This window comes from Mytilus californianus, unplaced genomic scaffold (assembly GCF_021869535.1).
Source record: "Mytilus californianus isolate M0D057914Y unplaced genomic scaffold, xbMytCali1.0.p SCAF_19, whole genome shotgun sequence".
NCBI classification, from domain to species: domain Eukaryota; kingdom Metazoa; phylum Mollusca; class Bivalvia; order Mytilida; family Mytilidae; genus Mytilus; species Mytilus californianus.
This window is the reverse complement of record NW_026262667.1, coordinates 4,072,593-4,096,629: the sequence shown is the minus strand read 5'-3', so window position 1 is coordinate 4,096,629 and position 24,037 is coordinate 4,072,593. Positions and strand designations below refer to the sequence as shown.

The 24,037-nt window shown below is 32.5% G+C and overlaps 1 protein-coding gene across 1 annotated transcript in view; it reads right to left on the bottom strand.

Moving 5' to 3' along the window:
* LOC127726993 (uncharacterized) overlaps positions 1 to 24,037 on the bottom strand; it is a 153,110-nt gene that overhangs the window by 60,663 nt on the left and 68,410 nt on the right. Inside the window, exons 11-17 of the mRNA XM_052234364.1 lie at positions 21,949 to 22,017; positions 18,051 to 18,203; positions 17,374 to 17,610; positions 16,474 to 16,659; positions 15,719 to 15,925; positions 11,926 to 12,039; positions 6,730 to 6,795 (exon numbers count right to left, since the gene is read on the bottom strand). Of these exons, the coding sequence (XP_052090324.1) occupies positions 6,730 to 6,795; positions 11,926 to 12,039; positions 15,719 to 15,925; positions 16,474 to 16,659; positions 17,374 to 17,610; positions 18,051 to 18,203; positions 21,949 to 22,017 (1,032 nt within the window). The remainder of the gene's footprint in view (positions 1 to 6,729; positions 6,796 to 11,925; positions 12,040 to 15,718; positions 15,926 to 16,473; positions 16,660 to 17,373; positions 17,611 to 18,050; positions 18,204 to 21,948; positions 22,018 to 24,037) is intronic.

The following is a 24,037-nucleotide window of genomic DNA, read 5'->3' as shown; positions in this document are numbered from 1 at the left end:
GAGATAAGACATGGAAAGTTAGTGTAGACCTTAAGAAAATCAATGGAAGTAGAGGCCTGGAGTCTTCCTCAGTCGATTCATGGGGACACGAAGACAAACCTACAAAGACAAAAAAACAGGCCGATGTGGGACATGATATTGCAGTTGTTAAAGAATTGTTGAAAAAAACACAAGTATTGTATGAATTAGGCACTGACACTCTTGTTTTCGTCAGAGAAAATAAACATTTCAGTAAAGATCTGAAGACTAAACTTCTGGAAACAATGCAGTTATTATGCGTCTGTGCTTACTTGGCAAGGGCTTACTAAATTAAAGAACAAAGCAGAAAAAGAGGGGTTTCGGACTGGAAGCAGTCAAAGTACGCATATGCAATAAGTGCAACAAAAACCAACATTTCACTTATTAAAGAATGTATAGATGGAATGGTGAATGTCATCGATAAACTTTGTCAATTTTGTTCCGTTTTAAACGATTCGGAAAGAAATTTTTAGATGTGACACTATGATTACGATGAGCAAACAAGACAATCTCAAATGCTTGAGGACGATCTCAGAAAATGAGTTTATAGAAATAATCAGTAGGACAAAAATCATCAAACAACGATCCGATGATTGGTTTAAAATTCACAGCGAGGCTAAGGTTACGGCAAGTGAACTGCAAAACATGCACAAGGATTAGGAACATTAGGGTCAGCAACAAGGTCATTACGACACAGTTATCTTAGGAAAACAACTGAGTGAAAAAATAGTAACGAAACAGATGGAACATGACAAAAACAACGAAATAAAACGCAATAGCTACTATTTGCGGTAAGATCCTTCCAACTTTATACCCAACCACTATTTTCAAAGAAGTTGGATGTTACGTCAAATGCAAGGACGTCAAACCTTTTGTTGTTGCAAGCCCAGATCGGGAAGGGGACTTAGGACAAACAAAACGTTTCTTATTCGAAATCAAATATCAATATGAATCTGAATGGAAAGCACCTGTGCATTACAAAATACCTGAATGTTATGTTTCTCAAATACTTTGTCAAATGGGTACTTCAAATGACACTTTAGGATATCATGTTAAAGAATCTTTGTTCGTATCTTGGTCGATGGAATCTATTACAGCATTTTATGTTAAATTTGATGGTCTTTTATGATTGAGAGAGAAGTAGAAGATTTATAAGGACATTCTAATAAAACACGACCTATGAATAAGAGAACAGAGTCTAAGGTAATTAAAGAGAAAATAACTTCATTCTTGTCGAAAAATGTTTCGTTTTTAAGGGAGTTCAAGTCATTAAAGCCCATACAATGCAATGCAAAAAATCATGAAATAAGTTCTTGAATGTACTATTCTCATAAAATGAACTTTCAAATCAGGTCAAACATTGATCTGCGTGAGGTACAACTATATGCTAAAGAAACTGAGCGTCTCATAAAGGAGCATTTTAAGTTAGACACAGAGAGACCAAGTGATATTATAGTTTTTATGCTCAGCGACCTTGAGAGAACATTTGATCCACAAAAACCATATGTATATCCTGTTACATATGGATACAGCTCAAAACACTGAATGTTGACACGGTTAGGAATATGCTCGACTATCTGAGAAGAGAATTGTTGTCTTACAATATAAAGTATATCAAGTTGAGGCTTTCGATGGAAAATTCATTAAACTAGCGATCGACGGTAAAGACGGTTCATCGTTAACTCTGCTTCAAAAAAGGAAAAAAAAAACATGGAAAGAAGTTTGCAAACTCGCAGCAAATGATTTGGTAAGACCATTTTTAGAAGTAGGCAAACTGCCATGTGTCGTAAGAACATTTGATGACGCGTGTAAGCATTTGGAAGTGTCAGTTATGAATATGACCTCATATAATGCAAAGATTACTCATGGATCAATTTATGTAAGCGGAATTTTCCAGAATTTTCCAGAATTGCTATGAAGAAATCTGTACTGATAAGCCGATAAACGTATTCAAGGAAGCATTGGAAACAAAACTGCAAGGGCTGGAATTACAGTCTGCAGGCATTTCCGACATAACTACAGATCGTAAACAACATGATATGGGACTCGAACATGATGATAATATTCCTACAGCGGTTCTGTATCTACTATGCGACAAAGACTACTCTGGAATCTTGCAATTTCTGACAAAAAATACTAGCATCCAGAGACAGGCAACGTGGAAGCTAATGGACCTTAGTACATTCAAAATGTGCTTCCGTTGTTTAGGCCGGTAAAATAAAATAAATAAATGAAGAGATTTCAAGATGATTAAATAGAAACAATACAAGGGAAAAACTTGTAAGCCTTTTTTCAGTGAAGTGGTGTTGCTAGGAAAATGTTTTCAGGGTAAAATTATTATCTGACGTAATCAAAATTTGTTCACAATCATCTGCATCAAATTATTTACTTTCAATTTATTTAAGATTTCAAATCAATATCTTCAAGCACGACGGAAAAAAGTGTGGAAAACTGATATGCCGGACTAACGGACGAACAGACGAACGGACGGACAGACAGACAGACAGACAGACAGACAGACAGACAGACAGACAGACAGACAAACTGACGGACGAACGGCAAACCTTAAGTCCCCTTCGGCTTTGGCGGTAGAGAACTAATAAACATGCATTAAGACGGGGGATATACTATCTATTTTTATCGATTATATATAATGTTATCATTAGTGATAGATATATCATCCTAAGCTTCAAATTATAATGACAACACGGTAAAGCCCCTTTCAACTGAGTTTTGCAGTTGTTCTTATGTTGTGCTATTACACCACTGTCCCACGTTAGCGAGAGGGTTGAGCGTTCCCAAACTTATTTAAAACCACTATCTGTCCCAAGTGATCGATGGTTGCTGTCTATCATATATGATCTTTGTTTATTGTTGTGTACATAATTCAGGCCGTTAGTATTTTTTTCGTTTGAATTGTATGTTTGGGCCTTTTATAGCTTACTACACGGTATGGGTTTGGCTCATTGTTGAAGGTCGTACGATGATCTGTAGTTGTTACATCTACGACATTTGATCTCTGGTTTATAGGTGTCTCATTGGCAATCATACCACATCTTCCTTTTTATGCAAGGTATATGATATATTGCACTGTATTTTGATTGTGCAAAATGATTGTAATCTTCCCCATTGTATGCACATTTTCTTATTTCAGTAATAAAAATGAACAAAACAGACTTAACTTTACTCATCTCAAACTTCTACCCCCCAAATATATGCTTGGTGTCTGTTCTATCTATTACACACATTTTCTGGCTCAATCATCTTGAATATTTGCCACTTTTTCTTCCAATATAAAGAGCACAGAACCAGGATATAGGTGCACAGAACCAGGACATTTTTTCTAATTACCAGCACATTATCAGGACAATTTCGTTTTGCCAATTTGCACGACTTTTGCATAAAAAAATCGTTGTATTATACCTCGCGAGGTACGTTTAACGCGTTAGTGAAAAATTAAAAAATAGAATGGTTGTTTTATTGTCGTTCTGATGCAATGTTAACAAACCCTCCTGCACAGAATCAGGACCCACCAGCACCAGTCAGGACCAAATTACCAGCACAGAAAGTTCTCTCGCAGGACAACCTTACCCACCGTGAAGACAAAAAGTGAACGTGGACGAAGTACAGATCTGAGAGTACTCGCAGTTACTGACAGTTAGTTTAAAGCCAATAACAACTAATAAAAAAACCATTTGATGCTAAAGGTGTTACATTTAGGCTATTTAATTCGATTTTATTCATTGGAGTTTACATGCATAGGTTTTCTTAAAAAAAAAACATACAAAACACGATTTATTAATTAATTGGACTGATCAGACAACACTTATTATTTTTGCATTTGCATGTAACGTTGTGTAGGAAAATTATAGAAACAAAACCAAAATGAACATTTACCTGAATATTGCGAAGAACAAAATGCATCTAGGTCTGTTCGATTAGAAGTTGTGAAACAAGCTGTTTAAATAGCTAATTGTTGGAAGAGTTTACTTACTGTTTTTGGTCTGGTCTTTACGAATCTATTTCACGATTACTGACAGATTAAAAACATCAAATATATATAACAAGAAGTTTTGGTGGAGAACATTCATTGTCCGTTGTAAATGAGGTCTGTATAGGGTTTTGATTTCCTCATTTATAAAATAGAAAATCGTTATATTGAAAAGTTGGAATTCAAAAATATAAATTTACCCTTGAATTTTATAAAACTATCCTATAGTCTTATTTTAATGCTAAAAACATTATAATTAATAAATATTTAAATGATGTAATCCCATTTAATCAATCCGTTTTCATGCAATTGGGTAACTGTTATTTGTCTATATCAGTCTGAGTACTGTTTAACTATCGTTTAAGTTGAATATATTTAGACTCGTCCCATACAGGGGAATTAGGAATCTGCAAGTGTTTTTGTGTGTACTTTTCTTATGTTTTTGACGGTTTGTAAGTCATTAAAAGTTCAATGATTAAGTTAATATTTACATTAAATGACCTCTTCACAAAAAGTGTTCAAATCCCTTCTTGTTCGAAGGTCTTTTAATATCAATATTAACTTATCATTGAGCTTTTACTATTACGAAAATACTTCATAGTAAAATTACTATACTAAAATTAAAGTTACTAGATTAAATAATGGTTTTAAAACAAATTCTGCCTTTTAAACTGTCTTAAAAAAAAGTAGTCAAATCACAGAGCAGATAATTTGAAAAAAATAAAGCTAATCGCCCCAGTACCCATTGGAGAGTTACATAAGAAATGGTTTGTCGTTCTCCAATGAAACTGTGGACACGTATGGGTAATTTTCAGACTTATTTCTTTTTTTAAACTAAACTGTGAATTTGGGAGACGTCGTAGGGCTGTTCCGAACGTTGGAAAGTGATTCCCGCAAGATATGAGCCGACAATTTAGGAAACACGATTTCAAGAACAATTTTAGAATTTTCTCTAAAATAAGCACGGTAACACATAATATTCATGTATCTATTTCAAAATGCACAATGACAGCTAACTCATATGAAACTATTACAAAAAATGACAATACAAGAACAATGTCAAACATTTCAATAAAGGTCGGCTTTATTTTACATATTCTGGCATGCAATACGAAAATGAAACAGTACTGATTACATGTAACTTTTCCTAATGTATATTTATCAGGTCGTTTGAATAAATTCAAATCGGCTATGTCATTGCCTAACTCACTAGTTGAATAATTAATTTATTATGAAATTTCATTGAAATATTACAACAATCAGATTTTGAGCTTCATTGTTCTCAAAAACAAGCACGGAACCTATGTTTTTCTTAAATGATTTTTCAAGGATGTCATCTCGATCTACAACAATTTTTCAAGTCACAAAAATAGAAAAATTGACTTTATCAGCGAGCATTTTGGTAAATTCAATCCTTTTTACTTTGTCGGTGTGACTTTTTAAACGTGTTGTTATTTTACGTTTTCAGGTGTGCGTTTTGGCTCATCTGGTCCAAATGGCCAGTGTGAGCTTTAGCCATCAATTTGCCTCTGTCGTCCGTTAATTTTTTACAAATCTTATCTTTTAAAACCACCAAGTCAGTTGACACCAACTTGGCTACCATTTTCCGTAAAGTATCCAGTTTAACATTTGTGTCCGATGAACTTTGATGAAAATGAAAAACTGAAAATTGCAAAATGATCATTAAGATAAGATCTACAAAAAGGTAAAATGACAGAAATCGTCCGATAACTATTAATAGATGAGCCAAATAATGGTGGCTTTTGCATGGTTAACTTTAACTTTTCGAACCCTTGGTTCAATAGTTGTATTATAAGCAGTAAAAAAAGGCAACTGTTCAAAAGTCATTAATCGATTAAGAGAAAACTAACCCGGATTATAAACTAAATTGGAGGGAAACACGACAACTATAAAAGGAAAAATACTTTCTGAAGAAGGTTCAGTATGAAGTATCTTGACCTCTAGATATCTTTGAATTCTTAGTATCGGTTAATTAATGTCGTTTGCATCAATTCAAATTTCACTCCATAATTGCGCTGTGATTATTCATGAACTTGAGGCATCTGTACCTTTTTGAATATTACTTTTCCTTAGTTACTGCTGTTGGCCTGTTTTATGTTTCTAAATCAGTGCCAGGACTGATAGATTCATGTTTACATTAGAATTTCGGCATTTCTGTGTAAATAGATATAAGGAGATGTGGTATGAGTGGCAATGAGACAACACTCCATGTTTTCATTAATACACATTGTATTTCCTGAATGTTAGCGACCTATTTTTACAAGATTTGTTATTGTGTCCATCGTATTCAGAAAAAGGGAGGATCTTAATGGTTATAGTCTGTTCTTTGATATTATAAGTTGATCGGGGTGATCGCATTCACACATATAACATTCACAGAAACAATTTTAAACATACTTATTGTGCCTTAAAAGAATTACTTTCAAATTATTCAGTTTTTATTTCCAGAATCTACTTATTCTTTTATTTAAGTGAGACAACTTTTGGCAAAAACATTTTGCATTCTGATTGGAATCTGAAAACTTTTTTTGAAGCAAAAAAAGATAAAAATCTAGTCTTGTTTGTACATTCTCCACTGATTTTCTACTTTTTATCTTTTTATGATAGTTAAACGTTCTTTCTACTCATTACTATCTGTATTATATGTTGTGCCTATTCTGTTTATAAGCTTTAATTCTATAAAAAGATTGGCTACTTACAGTTAAGGACTCTATCATCATAACCGTCGCCTTCAGATTTTGCCAACAGGTAAGAAAATTCTAATTCTAAAATAACAAGAAAGCAACTTATGAACAACATAACAGCATCATAATCTTAAAGTCTCATAATGGACCATTTAGCAAGTATAAAACTTTTTCCGCTTTTTTCCATTTTAAGTTGTTGTTAATGTATATTGTTGAAAAATATAGCTACATTTAAAAACATTTTAAAGCTCAACATCACAAAGTCTGTCAAACTTGGTATTGTCTAAAAAAACCCGCATGAGATCATTGATAACTCCGTGTTACACATAATACTCGCTAGTTTTGTGACGTCAAAAAGTTCTGCGAACGAGCAAAAACAATTTTGTCGAACGGCTAAATATAAAACTATTATTCTTAAATCCCAAAATTTGAGGGTTCTAACTTAGGGCAGACACATGAAAATTTGACGGGTTTTTATATTTGGACCCTTCCCCTTTTGATATCGAAGACAGCTTATAGATGAATTATAAGGGTTGGCATCTCTTGATATACATGCACCAATCGCCAAACAATATACATAAAAATGTCCTTATCATCAGATAAGTTTACCATGTTATTGCAATAGAAAAGATAGGATATGGGCTATCCATTCATGACACTAAATCAGTATGTGCACAGGATAAAACACGAATAGCAAAGGGACAGCGTTTTTATTGCTATACTTCATCTCAAAGTCACAGTGACGATTTCAAGATGGAGCCAAAAAACTCTCACCTCATTGTAAATATAAGACGGCCCCCTAGTACTGGTTTGAGCAGAAATCTTTGCAAACTGAAGATCAAGCCACTATTGTGTATTGAGAATCAAAACCATGGAGCAATATCAATAAAATAAATCTGGCAAAGAAATCAAACAAGACACAAATCAAAGAAATACATTTATGTCACGACAAGTACATTAAAGATCAAAACATAAATTTTGTACACCATGTAGTCCCTTTATGATAAATAAGATGCGACATTAGCTGCGAACACAAATGTCTGGATAGGGTATAGAAAAAACTATTTTCACAAGAAAAAAAAAGAGGAATCATATTTACTCTATAAATCTTGTTATAAATAAAATATCAATCGCTATGAGTCTCTTTTAATGACATTAACCTTTGAACCATGAATCTCAGGTATCCTATTATAAACATTAAAGCTGACAATTGTTTTTTTTTCTGGGTGCGTTCAAGATACAATTACCAATAAAAGTAAAAGAATTGACCACCGTTATATCCATTTTCCTTTTTCAATTAACACTAAACCTAATACTATGAAATATATATTAAACTAACCACGAACAATATCTTGGACGATTTCAGCATTAAAAATATGCACTTTGGATGTTCTGACGTAGAGTTTGATATCAACTGCATGTCATTTAGAGCAGTACACATGTATATGATTTCAACTAATCGATTGTCTAAATCAGCTCTTTTTAAGACAAACAGCATGTTCCCATTCATCACACGCGTGTTGTGCCATGTTGTGTCATTTTTTTTTCTTTTCAAATATTATATGTATTTGTGACAATTGTCAAATGTCATTTATTGTTTACTGTAATGGTTATTATGTATTTGAGAAAACCTCGTAAATTAGAAACTTGTGTCTTATCAATAGTAATTTTCTTGTGATGACAATAACATATGTTTAAAGTATATACTAATTTGTGAGGGGTAATCTATACGAAAAAACAGGTGTTTTGCGGAAATTTGAACATGTCTTCATCAGCAATGTAAACTGGATGCATATATTCTGTCGGAATAATTTCTCTGAACAAATCGTTTCTCGACTGACGCCTACCTATAGCTACAGTGAAGCAATATAATTTGTTGCCTGTAATTCAAACTGTTTTTGAGGAAAGTTATCTATACATTTTAAATTTAGTAACCAACATGTGAGTTGGATGTAAACAGGCGGTACCTGTCCTTGTTATATGTAATTTTAGGAAGAACAATTTCTTCATTGCAACCAATCCCGTATTCTTGGATATCATTATTGAAATGTTACAACTGTTTTAAATATTTTTGATATTATTCACCATGTGAGCACGATTCTCTCTTTATAAAGGAAAGAGGCAAGGCATAATTCATAATCCAGCTTTTCATCGCATAATTTTATTTTGGAATGTTTTTATAAGGTCTTTACACTTTTTTGTAGAAAGACCTATTGATTTTTTTCTGATTTTTCTGATTTGTTTTTCTTCTTCCGCCACTTTTATTTCTTGCGTGGAAAATTTTGTTTCGCAAGATGTCGCTTAGATGTTTGGCATATGAGAAAAAGAGGGCCGAAAGATACCAGAGGGACATTCAAACTCATATGTCGAAAATGATGTCGCACAGTTTATGCGCCTTTGAAAATGAACCTGCTTAACCGAATACTTTTCTTTGTAAGAGTTACATGTATCTCCCCAAACACCCATCTTCTCCATAACCGTTAAGGAAAACGAAAAATTTATTTTACCAAATTTCTCGTTATATCCTTAGGATATTTTGTGCAATTTTGTCCAAAGCAATACGAAGACGCCATATGAGAGTTATTTCCCCGTCTATAACTAAGTGATATAGTGATGTATTGCATCAATGGTAAGTGATAGAGACTTTAAGTATTTTGATTTGAGGTCGTTGGTTCAGAAAAATGAATATGAGGTCCAGGTCAAAAGTCAAGGTTCTCAATTTTGACTCTTCTTTGTCTTATGATCTCCTTTGACACTTTTAAAGATGTATAATAAAGTAACTATCAACGTGCTGGTTAAATTTCACATGTTATTCTATACCACACAGATAAGATTTAACAAGTCACAAATAGCTCCATGAAACAAAAATATAGGATCGTACGAGAACTGAATTATACGACCGCGGGTCCGTGCGTGGTGTTTTAAGGACCTGGGAGAATACTACACTATTGAAGATATAAAAGAATAAGTGCAAAATATTTGATTTATTGTGATGAAGATATGATACATTTAGTTTGAAACAATCCAATGACATCTTACGGGAGTAATTGCCCCTGAAATGTTTTAATAAAATGTGAATTGATTATTACTTCAACTTGATACATGACGAAGCTGTTGTGTCTTTTGCAAAATGTTGGATGATATGTGACTTTGAAAAATATTAACCGGAAGTGACCCGATGTAAACCGGAAGCAGCCATTTTGTTGCTCTTATTTCATTGAAAAGTTTCTAGACACTATTTATTTTTAAAAATGCAAATATATACCTATTATTAAAGACCTAAAGTGGCTAATTATATCCCTCATTACAGACAAAATTATATAGAAATCATATATTGTTGGAATCAGTGAAATAACATTAATCATATGAGGCCGGAATTGATATTTTCTAAACCGGATGTTGTCAATTATCTCCCTTATATCTAACAAAAATATATAGAAACCATTTATTTTAGGAATCAGCTATCATTTGAGACTGGAAGCTGCATTTTATGAACCGGATGTAGCAAATTATCTCCCTTATTTCAGACAAAAGTTTATATAGAAACCATAGAATTACCAGCAAAAAAAAGTTCTTCCGTTTTATGTTTTTCCTTAAATTTAACTTATTAGATCAAAATAAGGTGATTAAATGATTGATTGTTGGTATTTAACGCCACTTTCAGCACACTTTTCGAAATCGTGGCGCCAATTTTTCATTGGTGGTAGAAGCTAGAGTGCTTGGAGAAAATCAACGACCTTCAGCAGAAAAAAAAGGTAATTCTTTTAAAAAGCCACACATTACAGATTTCAAGGAGTGGTTCGATTCCCAGTGAAGGCTCAGAAAATTACAAAAGCTAAAGGTAAGTTAAATTAATTCCATTAGTGAACATAAATCAGTAAATCAGCCAATTCAAAATTAATGAAATTTGGCACACAAAGGAAACAATTCAATATCATTTGATGTGTCGATTTCGGAAGCGTTGATTCTAGAAGAAGAATCCACGGTAAAAGTAAATGATTACGTCACGGCAATGGTTTAAGAGATTTACAAACTCTAAATACGATAAAATAGTAAGAAAATCGGCCAAAGAGTTTAAGGGAAAATAACTGGATACAATGTAGGCAAATAAAACACACGAAAAAAATAAACAACTGGCTCAAAATTATCTGGGTATGACTAAACAATGTGCAACATGTGGAATTGGCTGTCATTTCGAAGCACCTGAAATAACTCCCGTTTTGTGATGTTTAAGTTGCTAAGTCTTGTGTCTTTGGCGGTTTTCAGGTTTTAGCCGAGGTGTTGTCCGTTTTTCTACGACTTATGAGTTTGAATATCCTGTTGGTATCGTCCACTTCTCTTTTAAAAAAGTCATGATATAATATCCGTGATGTCATTTATATTTTATATCGTCGGGTTATTGTCGTAATGACAATTAACTTAAATCTTCTATTTGAGTATCTCTTTTTATGCAAACCACAGTTCATTCGTCTCTAAATATATTAATTTCATTGCAAATACCTCCCAGAAAGAACTTAACCACTGTCACAGAAATAAAACAATCATATTAAGTTTATAACACTAAGGTCGTCATCATTAATTAATAATTTGCAACTAACCCTATCCTTCCAGCTTTGAATTTGGAACAGGATATACAAACTTTCTGGAAAAGATAATTTGCTCTCTGGTTCCAATGATCTTCCAGGTTCGATCGGTGAACGTACTACTGAAGCTGTTGTCTGTTTTCGCCTATGGTATTAATAATTTGTTGTTTGGCCCGTACAAGTGTCATTGTTATTAATTTGTATACTCCGTACAACATTGTGCAATGTAAAATAGAATTCTTATTTTTTTATTCTCCCTCCATTGTAAAATAATTCTCATATCTCTAGCAGGCTATATTCTGTGTGACATTTTATTGCTCTTTCTTATTTTCTTAATACAGCTGGATGTCTATACATATAACATAATTGTACGACTTTCATATCTTTTAGTTAAATTGTCAATAGATTATGTAAAATATATAACATCTATTATATAAGTACGTCTAAACAAGTGACAACCCTACGACAGATCCGTCTGGTGATACACGACTGAAAACAAATATTGTATTCATCTGTTATATATATATATATATATATATATATATATATATATATATATATATATATATATACATCAAATTATTCAGCAACATGAATTATCACACAAACACACACACACAGTTCTTACCCATTTCACAATTAACTCCGTAAAACGGAATTTTACATGTACATCTATATCCACTCATTTCATCTGTACAACTACCTCCGTTGACACATGAATCGGATGCACATGTATTCATATCTGTAAAAGTATGAAAACGAAAAATCTAAAGGGTAGACATAGTATACATAAATACATAGGTTAGGGAAACAGGGATTGCTCAAGAAACAAAACGACGTTTAGACAAAGTCCACAAGGCTCTAAAATGAATACTGAAGGTTGACTAACATGTACCCAATCTAAACCAATGGTGGTTTTCAACGGTTTGCAGTTCCTGATTTTCACACAAACTTTGATTTTTAAGAACGTTTTGATGAATAAAGGCAACAGTAGTATACCGCTGTTTAATAGTCATAATTCAATTAAGCAACAACAAATCCGGGTAACAAACTAAAACCGAGGGGGACACATCAACTATAAGAGGAATACAACAGAACAACAGAAACACTGAACTTCAACAAACGCAAACGCCAACATACATAGAAACGGACTTGGTACATGACATTTTAAGAACAAATGGTAGAATGAACCTGGTTTAATGGCTATATATATAGCATTAATAACAGAAGATAATGGACACAGGCCTGATTTAACCATTATTTTATCTAGTTACAAGGCATAACCGTATATCAAAAAGATTTTGCAATTGCTAAATCTTATTACGCTGTTATAACTTTACACTTATAAATAAGTTTCTAAGGAAAACAATATCAGAATTCCAGGGGTAAAAATAATATGTTGATAAGATTTTCAACAACATTGACTATTCTACATTCCATTAAATCTCAAATGAACTCTTAGACAGTAGAAAATTTACAAATGTTTTAACAGGGTCTGTACATTGTAATTGAAAGTTGTCAATTTATTCATCTCTATGTTGACTTGTGAAGGTATACTGGATGGACTGGATGTTTAAATCAATAAACAGTAGGTTCTAAAGTAAACACTATCATATTTTCAGTGGTATTTAATGAAAATATTTAACAAAATCTATAATGCAATTGACATATTTCTATTTTTGTAAAAAGTAAAATAACAAAAATACCGAATATTCAAAATAGAAAGTCCCTAATCAAATGGCAAAATCAAAAGCTCAAACACATCAAACGAACAGATAACAACTGTCATATTCCTTGGTACAACCATTTTCTTATGTAAATAATTGAGCCTAACCATTTGTGCCGATTTCAAGAGCAGAGGACCATCATATCATAATGGTGTTAAACCTATTGAGGTTTTGAATGTTAGCAGAGAACTGAATTTTAAGAGATTTTTTTTCAGAAAATAAGATTTTTCACCTCGAGAAGTCAAATCACAAAGGGCTCTTAGGGATTTGAAAAATTGAGAAAAATGTAATCTCACTTCACGATCCGACAATTAACCAGATATGTGAAAATATCTAAGCTTCCGAACGAGCAATTATGCGTATCGTTTACGATTGCGGCAGAGGAATTGCAGAAAATACAACAAAATCCACCTACATAAAATGATTTGTGCATATTGACCAAGCTTGGGCTTCGGCTTATATCTTTTTGCCTCGAGCTATGTCTGCAATGGCATTTCGGAACTAGGGAGTCTCCAGGGAAAGTTAGTTTGAAAGATTTGTACTTTGTTTGCAAATTCCAGTGGCAAATAATCGTGTCTTCTCCTTTGACGTTAGTTTTCATAATCAATGATAAGTGTCGTTTTGTTTATAACTGTGACGTAATACATATAAGTGACAGTTTACTTGTGAATCTAGTTAAAATTTAATGCAACTAAGGGAATCAAACGAGATCTACTGGTTCCAAGAGATTATGTATAAAAATAAGAAGATTTGGTATGATTGCCAATGAGACAAGTCTCCACAAGAGACCAAATGACACAGAAATTAACAACTATAGGCCATCGTACAGCCTTCATCCATGAGTGAAACCCATACCGCATAGTCAGCTATAAAAGACAACGAAATGACAAATGTAAAACATTTCAAACGAAAAAATCAACGGCCTGATATATGTACAGAATAAAGATGAACGAAAAACAAATATGATAAACAGCGCAACACAATAATACAGTATACAAAACAATAAGCGAAAAATAAATATGATAAACAGCAACAAACAACATTGTTCTTTTTTGTCAAAGCTAAAACTAAATAATAAAGTGTCTATGATTTGATTTCTTTCATGTTGTTATTTAACCCTGTCAAGGTTTGATTTTTCACACTGAAATGTTTAGATTTAAATGCAAAGTACGATTACTGTGACCGAATATGTTATGTAGATACGCAAGAGTTTTGAATTTTGTATATTTCCAATAACTTTGAATAAACATCTTAATTTTACTTCGTTTATTATAATGAAAACAACCGGTAACCAAATGTCAGTATATCAGTAGCTGCTGTGTTTCTGACCATAACATATTGTCATTATCATACAAAGTTTGGTTAAGATAGATTTTGTTATGATTTGAAAGATTTGGTTCAGAAAAATCATAAGATAAGCCGAATTTTACTTGTCCCAACTTGGCTTAAAGAGAAATCGTCAATGATGTTTGTTATGAGCATTAATTGTAAAATTGTTTGTCTTGTTTTTCAATCCCCCACCGCCCTCCCACTCAGCCCCCCCTGATATGATTTCAGCTCCCAATTGTGAACTTTCCATTTCTATGTAGCAACATTCAAGCAGCGCCTGCATACGGCGTATATATCTCCTAATTGATACGATATTCCCGGGCTTGTATTTCCTATCATGGTTTCCTTGATAGAGAATTGCTGCTCACAAGGAAGCTATTAAACCAAGAGTTCAAAAGGTGAAGTTGAAATCATCCCTTCGTAAATTTTACGGACGCCATCACGAGTTAGTTGACCGTTACGGAATATCCGTTTCACAGATGATATCGGATGTATTTGTAATGTCGTAACTACAATCCTGTTCCCTTTCCACTAATGTGACCTACCGAATAAGACTATTTACCGGGATTGTAATAACATGAGCAACATGACGGGTGCCACATGTGGTGCAGGATCTGCTTACCCTTCCGGAGCACCTGGTGGGGTAAGTGTTGCTTAGTTTATATTGTTCTATGTTTGTGTTTTGTGTACTATTGTTTTTCTGTTTGTCTTTTTCATTTTTAGCCATGGCGTTTTCAGTTTATTTTTTATCTATGAGTTTGAATGTCCATCTGGTATCTTTCGCCCCTCTTTTAGTATTGACTGATGAGTTTGAATGTCCCCTTGGTATCTTTCGCCCCCTCTTATTCTAGTGATATTTAAGTGTGTCACAAGCGCTTTCATATATACTTTTATATAGAATGATGAAACCCAAAACTTTGAAAGTCAAGGATGTATGAATCTATGATCTATATTTACCTCAAAATAATAACCAAATCATCCTCAGGTCAACCTTGTCTTATAGATATATATGTTACCTTAGTTTCCTAATAACTTATAAATTTTTAAACGGAAAATTTAAGAAAGGTATGGTATACATCATATCAGTGCCAAAGGGATGATTACTAACACAATGAATAAATTGTATTTACATGTGTCTACATAATATCGTCCAAAATGCACTTTTTACCTATTTTATTAAAAAAAAGATACAATTTTCTTTTCTCGATTTCAAACAGTTAAAAGTTTCTTAATAAATAGAAATAAAAAAATAGTTTATTTGTGATGCATAATACTAACAAAATTGAAAGCCTCTTACATATAATCGAATGTTCGTGGTAGAATTGTGAAAGATAAATATAGAAAATAATTGAAATTATATCTCACAGATTTGATTGGTCGAGGAAAATCGGAGAACATCATTCTTTCTATCATTCATAACAAGATTTCTGGTAGCATAATGTCTCATAGTGTTCAGGTTGTGTCTAAATGGACTGTGTTGGCATTCATTAAACGTTATAGTCTGGTCCACAGTGAAATTGGACCTTAACCAATTCCTTTCAAATTTTCTTGTAGAAAACGATTTAATAACGCCTATGAAATTAGAGAATACAAAATTATACGAAGTATGACAATATATACGTGGGGTAATCACTTGTCATCACTGTCCTCCGCTTATAGAAAGGAAATAATATTATAATACAAAATTACGATTATTTCATTCTTGTAATTAAACAAATTCATTACATTCTATCATATTGCCCAAACTTTTATCTGAATTTTTCTCAGTTCTTATATATGTTTGATGTATCGTTGGCTTTGTTTTGTCTTGTTGATAAATTGTCCTCTAGATTTTGATTTTTTGCATTCCCATTTTGAACACAGATTAGTCTATGTGATCTAAGTTAAATGCATTTATACTGAAATATTTAACTTAAATATGTGTACATTATTTCAATGCTCGGAAGTCATTGTAGAGTGAACTCACTAATAAATAGAACGTTTGCTTGATTTCGACATTTCTCATCTGTGGTCTCGATTGTTATGAAATAATTGTAAATTTCTTGTGTTTACAATTAATAAATGTGTTTTGCCAGGATAAAAAGTCGACCACAATCATATTATCAGGTAAATTATAATACCTCTGGAAACACGTTTGTACTGTTCCATGAAATCATTAAATAATATACTATCCACTGGATCTGGAACTGTCCCTTTTATAAATGTATGAACGTTAAACTCTGACGAAATAGTAGAGAACTGTTGTGTAATTAACACAGTCTCGCCACTCTGATACTTGAGTAAAGCCGTTCTGTTCAGTTCTCCACCTAAAACAATAAGTTGGTTCTCAATTCATTGTAATGTTTATTTTGTCTTACCTTTATTTTTTGATTAATATACTTCAGTTTATAAAATGTGAAAGTGCATTTATTTCTATACACAATAGGGACAATTCCATTTGTTGATAAAATGCTCACTTTATAATATTTTTGTAGCAGCAGCATAGATATTTGGAAGAAAAGTTGCGGTTTAAATTTGTAATTTGTATTTTTAAATTAACAAAGAACATACAATTTTTTAAAAGGATTGACAAAGGAAGTATAAAAATGATCTACAAAAGCATGCATCCTAAAAATTGGCGTTTGTCTTTTCCTAATTTAGTCTAGTGTCATGTCTCTATTGGAAAGATATCTATGAACATATCTTACTAATAAATGCAATTTCTAAAAAATCATATCGTCGATGAAAACGGTTGGAAGATACAAACACAGCTTCTATTGTCATAAAACCAAATGATAGCAGGCACCACATTCACATGAAAAAGACAGTAGTAATTAGAACATTGCACAAAAAGGCAACGATTGAGTAAAGTGACAAAAACGTTAACCAATATAAATGCATATGCACATTAAAGTATCTTCTTCTGTTCCAGTGTTGGAAGGTGCAGTGTTACTTTTGCAATACAGACAGACAATTACAGTCTGATATTTCAAATTTTAATGTATTCCTATAAAGTAAACTACATCTCACAGTGTACTTACCTGTCATCATGAAGCCATTTTTAGCCTTCTTCCCCTGTGGAACAGCAAACATCCATCCAATGATGTCACCGATCGGCTGCAATATTTTCATCATTGTTTTCACAGTGTTTTGTGTACTCCTCATATGTGTTTCTATTCGTCCATTGGTTGTATATACATAGGAAAGTAAGTCCACATTCTCTATGAATTTGTTGTTCAATACACCATTAACTTTACCTCTCAGTATTAGTCTTTTCCCTATTTATGTAAAGACAAAAGGTATTAATTCATCGTTAGTCAGTAGATTGACGTAGCATAATAATCATAGCGCTAATAGGGATATTTCTTTTTCAATTCTCGTCACCTCTCTTGGATTAAAAAATGCGCAAAACGAATATCATGATTTTCAAAATAAGTGGACAAATACTTGAAAAAGGTTAATTCTATTCAAGTTACCGTAAAATATTATGAAAATTATGAATCACATATAAATTGTGCAGTGCTTACCTTAAGGGAGTTAAAAAACCTTAACCATGTTTACAATGGTCATGGCTGAAACAACAGTCATTTAGGAATTTTGTAAACATTTTAGATGTGTAAAAATTAGATCTGACAATATTTTAGTAATTTTAAACACAGAGATAAAAAATGTCATGTTTCATTTGCAATACTATTTTACACTTTTACAATACACTTACCTGTTTTCAAACATCGAATTCCATTCCCGTAGAACGGTGCTATGCATTCGCAATAGGCGGCTTTGTCAAAGTAGACATACTTGGCGTTGACATGACATGTATCTGCTGCTTCTGAACATGCAGCAACACTCATAGAAACCCCAGATGTTGTGTCTGAAATATATCAAGTACACATTTTATTCTTTAGAATAGTTTAGAAAGGAATATAACACTTAGCAGGGACAATATTGATTACAGCATTTATATCATAATTGTAACTACAAATGCACTTGCTGTATTATGGCACAATGACTATATTAGACATTTATATTTTATTATCTATACAGTATATGTAACTGTCATGACATAGGGGAATAAATAAAAAAGTCACTTTATTATAGTCCCTTCAAATCAAAAATCAAAAAGTATTATAAATTCAAAGAAGAATATCTTTCAAAAGATATTTGTCTGTCAGAATTATGGTTTCAAGAACGAATAAAGGTTATGCAAAAACGAATATCGTAATATTTATATCAGGAATTTAATGGTTTTGCTTTTTGCTAACCCCAAAACCAACAAACCTTTTTAGACCTATTTCTCTGACATACCTAGTTGATCTGAAGGAAATAATTTTATTTCAGCCAAGAGATCACTTAACATTAAAAAAAACTTTGTCCGAAGAGCTTGTAGGCGAAATTATATATGAAACTAGTACATTTTTTGTACAACTCGAAGTTTTGGCTTTCCTGTAAGTTGCTCAAAACGAAAAATGTAAATAATGCCGGTCAACCAGTCATCTCTACAAATTCCTAACCGAGATAAAAATATGTCTGAATTTAAAGATTTCATTTAAGGTCACACGTATAAAGAATTATACTTAAATAAATACCACCTATTTTTTGAATGATTTTATTTGGAATCCTTCAATTCACCTCCACTCCTAGACTATCCTGATTTATATACTAAAGGATATGAAGGGTATATGTCAAAGACACACCAACCACACACAAAAGGTAACATACAGTCGTAAACAATTGGTTTATATACAATATATTAAGCTCTTAATCGTCCTAAATTAAGAAAATGTGAATAAATTTAACAGAAAAGATCTTCCATCAACATGAAATTTTTCAAGAGAACAAAAACATTATCACATAAAACAACCACTGACGAGCTTCCTGATTTACGACAGGCACATGCATAAATGGCGGGGTCAGACTAAATACAATTTTTTCTCTGGGTGTATGCTCTCTATATACCAACTGCCCCAAGCTTTAATAAAGATTGCAATAAAGCTTAATGAAAGTCTCTTCGTTTAAAAAATAATAAAAATCAATAGGTTTGTGTTTAATAGTAAGCACGATTTCCATGTTAACGGCACATCAATAAAGATGTATGTTTTGTCATATGCCTATATCTGTATAGGTATTTGGCAAAGGCAAAGACCCAAAACTTCTCTTGACTGTATTTATTTTGGTTCGTTGTCATTGACGATGTTGACATCAAAATGAATAAATTATTACAGAAACACAAAGATATTATTGATCAAGCCAGCAACTCAACGCCATTCCATCAATAAAATCAAAACAAGAGCGCAGCTTGTCTAACAAAGACCACTTTACAAAATAAGATTTAAGAATCATATGCGATTTGAGACACAATCAGTTTGCAAGAACATTCGTAATTGGTGATATCTTTGACTTGAATAAGTTTCACACTGAAGCAATATACCGTACAGATGTTTTTTTTCGCGGGTATACAATTTCGCGATTTAGGGGCAACATACGAAAAAAATTTGGCGGCTTTTATTTTGGTGGATTCTTAAATCCCAATTAAATATTTTTGCGGTTACTGAAATAGTTGCAGATAAAAAATTGTAAAAATTGAAAAACAAGTGTCTATTGTTATGGTTAATTGATTGTTTTCCCTCAATGACGTCTTATTTATTGATTATATTCTTATACGGTTAATCAATAGAATACCGGTAACTTAGATATTTGTCACAGATATACACACTTCTTAAAAATTTTACGGTTGATTAGTTACGAAATTGACCGGACCTTTGACGTATTTACTAATTAGGTTATTAAATTATCAAGAGTGACTTGCAACTCTTATGTAATTTGACACCTGATGGTTATTTTATAAAATACATGTATGTACATTGCCCTTTTGCATTTATGTTGTTTAAACTATCCTATACCGTTATTGACCTGCCGATCGGAATAAAATAAATCGTTTACAAAACGCTTTAGCTATTAGAAAGTACCCAACGTATGCATAAATTTTCGCGGAATTTATTTTCGCGATTTTTATTTATCCGCCAAAATAAGCGAAAATAAACACCCCGCGAAAATAACCCGCTATACGGTAACACAAGCTATTTATACTGTGTATACAAAATCAAAAGATCTAGTAGAATACATGCAATCTAGTATTCTGTCGTTTAGTAAATAGTGTGGCCTCCACACCAATACAAAATATTATACACTCGTACAATTACCGGACAAAACATGGTTAACAGTCTAGTAAAAAGTAAAATGGCAAAAATACCGAACTTAAGGGGAAATTCAAACCGGAAAGTCCTATATAAAATGGCAAAATCAAAAGCTCAAACATATCTAACGAATGGAGAACAACTGTCATATCCCTGACTTGGTGCAAGCATTTCCTTATTTAAAAAAATTGTGGATTAAACCTGGTTTTATAGTTTGCTAAACCTTTCACTTGTATGACAGTCGCATTGAATTCCATTATATTGACTCATCAGACCGGTACAATACAAACAACAACCAGACAAAGACAAATAATTATATCGAAGAATGATTGCAGTTACTAAAAGCTAGACAAAGTTCAAGTCCGAATTTTATCAAATATATTAACAATGTTTTCCTAGGCTGTTAACCATGTTTGTCCGGTGATTGTACGAGTGTATAATATTAAGTGTTGGTGTGGATGCCACACTATTTACTTAATTGTTTCTGACTGTGTAGTGTGTTTACGTGTGTTTCACAATCCCTAGTGCTGTGTATGTTGTTTGATAAATAAAGGCAACAGAAGTATATAGCTGTTCAACAGTGTTTGTACATCTGGATATTACACCATTCTTAAATGGTACCCGTCTTGTATTCCCATTTGTTGTTACAATGACATTTTGCATTTCATCCATTTTGTCACCAATCAAATCGGAGGTTCAGAAAACTGTAAAACGACCTACTTAAGAGGCGGCGTTAATCAAATGTGGATACCAAAATAAAAATTGCATCTCTCTTCGCTTTATAAGTATCTCCCATGCTGAACGTCAAAACAGATAGAAATAATTAATCCAACTTAGTTTCATAAAACAAAATGTCCAACTCAGATACAAATATCTTGTTTTAGGAAGATATAAATATACTTTGTAAAAAAAAAACCACTCTGATTCTAAAAAAAGTTATCCGAAACTGAAATCATCAAGATGCTTGAATTTTTTATTGAGAACTCATTTGTTATGTTTGGAAGACGTTTTTTTTCTTTCAACAGACAATCGGCATGCCTTTGGAAACAAAGTTGTGCCCTCTTCTTGTCGAATTGTTTTTTTTTTTATTTATATGAGGCAGACTTCATACAGGCGCTTCTTAGGAAGAATACAAAATAAGACCAAAAGTACCCGCGGGAAGTATACGTCCAAAAACCAGTCCTTTGAAAATTGCATGCATTGAATATCTAGTATTGAAAGTATATAATTGTATTTATACTAAGATTGCATCTATTTCAGGCGAAGATAGCATCAATCATGGATTTTTTTTATGTTATGCTCTGTTACGTTTACATTTGTTTGCCTTTACATGGATTTTACTTTTTAGAATTTCAAAATGAAGTAAAATAATTGCTTTTCCAGAAAAAAAAATGACTTTTTAAATATTTCAACTTATCTCACCAAACATGTTCATATCCTCAAAATAATCTTCTTTGACAGTAATATTCAACCTTTTTAATCCTGAGGATTCTAAAATGATAATGATTATATTTTTTACAAACGATTTAATTTAAAAAGATAACATATCCCTATAACAAACATTATCCCATTGCCCACAAAATCATGGGCAAAGTGCGCAGCAGCGCAATTAAATTCGAATACAGCAAGGATGACCATAAAGATTTAGTATATGTAATGTTGAAATTACAGCAGAAACGATTGTAGATGCTTTTAAAATATTAACCACAAGTCATCTACAAGCTACAAAACAATAATCTATACTGTATACATGTACACTTTTATTAGAGGGTTTGAGGGTTTTTATCATACAAAGCAACACAATTGTGTTTCAAATGTTTGAAGCCCGTTGTGTCAGGTCAAACCTTGAAGCTGGACAAAGCTTTATAATGCCAGCGATATCTCCGTGTCAGACTTCATATCGTCGGCCAAAGTTTTAAAACGTCCATGATAACTCCGTGTCAAACTTGATATCGTCGGTCAAAGCTTTATAACGTCAATGCTGTCTCCGTGTCAGACTTGATATCGTCGGCTAAAGCTTTATTACGCCAATGATATGCCAGTGCCAGTATGTCCTCCATTTGTTCAATTAATTGATATGTAACAAAATTTCAGTAGTTTTGGTACTTCAAGCTGACTAGTATAACAAAATTTTTTGACCACATCAACCTAAACTGACCATATTTGCACTTTATTATGTAAATCTATATAGCTGCATGCATAGTAAATCAGCAATATTTTTATGTCAGGATAGAATATACATACAAATGACAGCAATATTGGAACACAATGACTACAAACTTTTGTCTCCTTAAATTAAGAGTGCCAGCATGTCCTCCTTTTGTTCAATATATTCATGATATTGATACGTAACAAAATTTCAGTAGTTTTGATACCTCAGACTGACTTGTATAGCAAAATTATTAGACCGTATCAATCAAAACTGACCATATTTGCACTTTATTATGTAAATCTATATAGCCGGATAATAATTCAGTAATATTTTTATGTCAGGAATGAATGTTTTATACAAATGACAGCAATATAGGAACATAATGTGACTACAAAATTTTGTCTGCATAAAGGAGTAGGCCCAGTAAGACCCCTTTTTGGCCCCAAAATAAAGCAGTTTTACAAAATTGTTAAAATGTAAATTTTTAGCTATTTATTGAAAAGAAGAATACTTCTGTTACATAAATATGGGCTGTTTTTGACAATACAATGCACATGCATTGGATACTAGCATCATTAAGTCATGCTAAATTACTGAAATCTTCGAAACTTTAGCATTTTGGTTAATTTTTAGACGGTTTCCGTCTAAAATGGAAGTGGCCGCATTTGTGTTCATTCTTAATATTTAAATGTAAGTTGTATTTGATGATAATACATAACATATATAAAGGTTGAGAATGAACACGGATGCGGCCACTTTCATTTTTGACAAAAACCATCTGAAAAGTGACATATTATTGCATATTTGATAGATATTTCATATTTAAGCTTGACTTTGAGCGTCTTTAATGAGTAAATCAGTTCAAATCTTTTACATAAACTAATTGAATCGACTGAATTAGACACTTAAGTGTTTAAAAAGTGTCCAAAATCTTACATCAGATGAACCTGAATTTTGAGGCCAAAATCGGCCCTTACCGGACCTACTCCTTTAGAGTGCGAGTATGTCCTCCATTTGTTCAATTAATTGATATGTAACAAAATTTCAGTAGTTTTGGTACTTCAGGCTGACTATTATAACAACATTTTAGTAGTTTTGGTACTTCAGGCTGACTAGTATAACAAAATGTTTTGACCGCATCAACCTAAACTGACCATATTTGCACTTTATTATGTAAATCTATATAGCTGCATGCATAGTAAATCAGCAATATTTTTATGTCAGGATAGAATATATATACAAATGACAGCAATATTGGAACACAATGACTATATAGCCGCATAATAATTCAGTAATATTTTATGTCAGGAATGAATGTTTTATACAAATGACAGCAATATTGGAACATAATGTGACTAC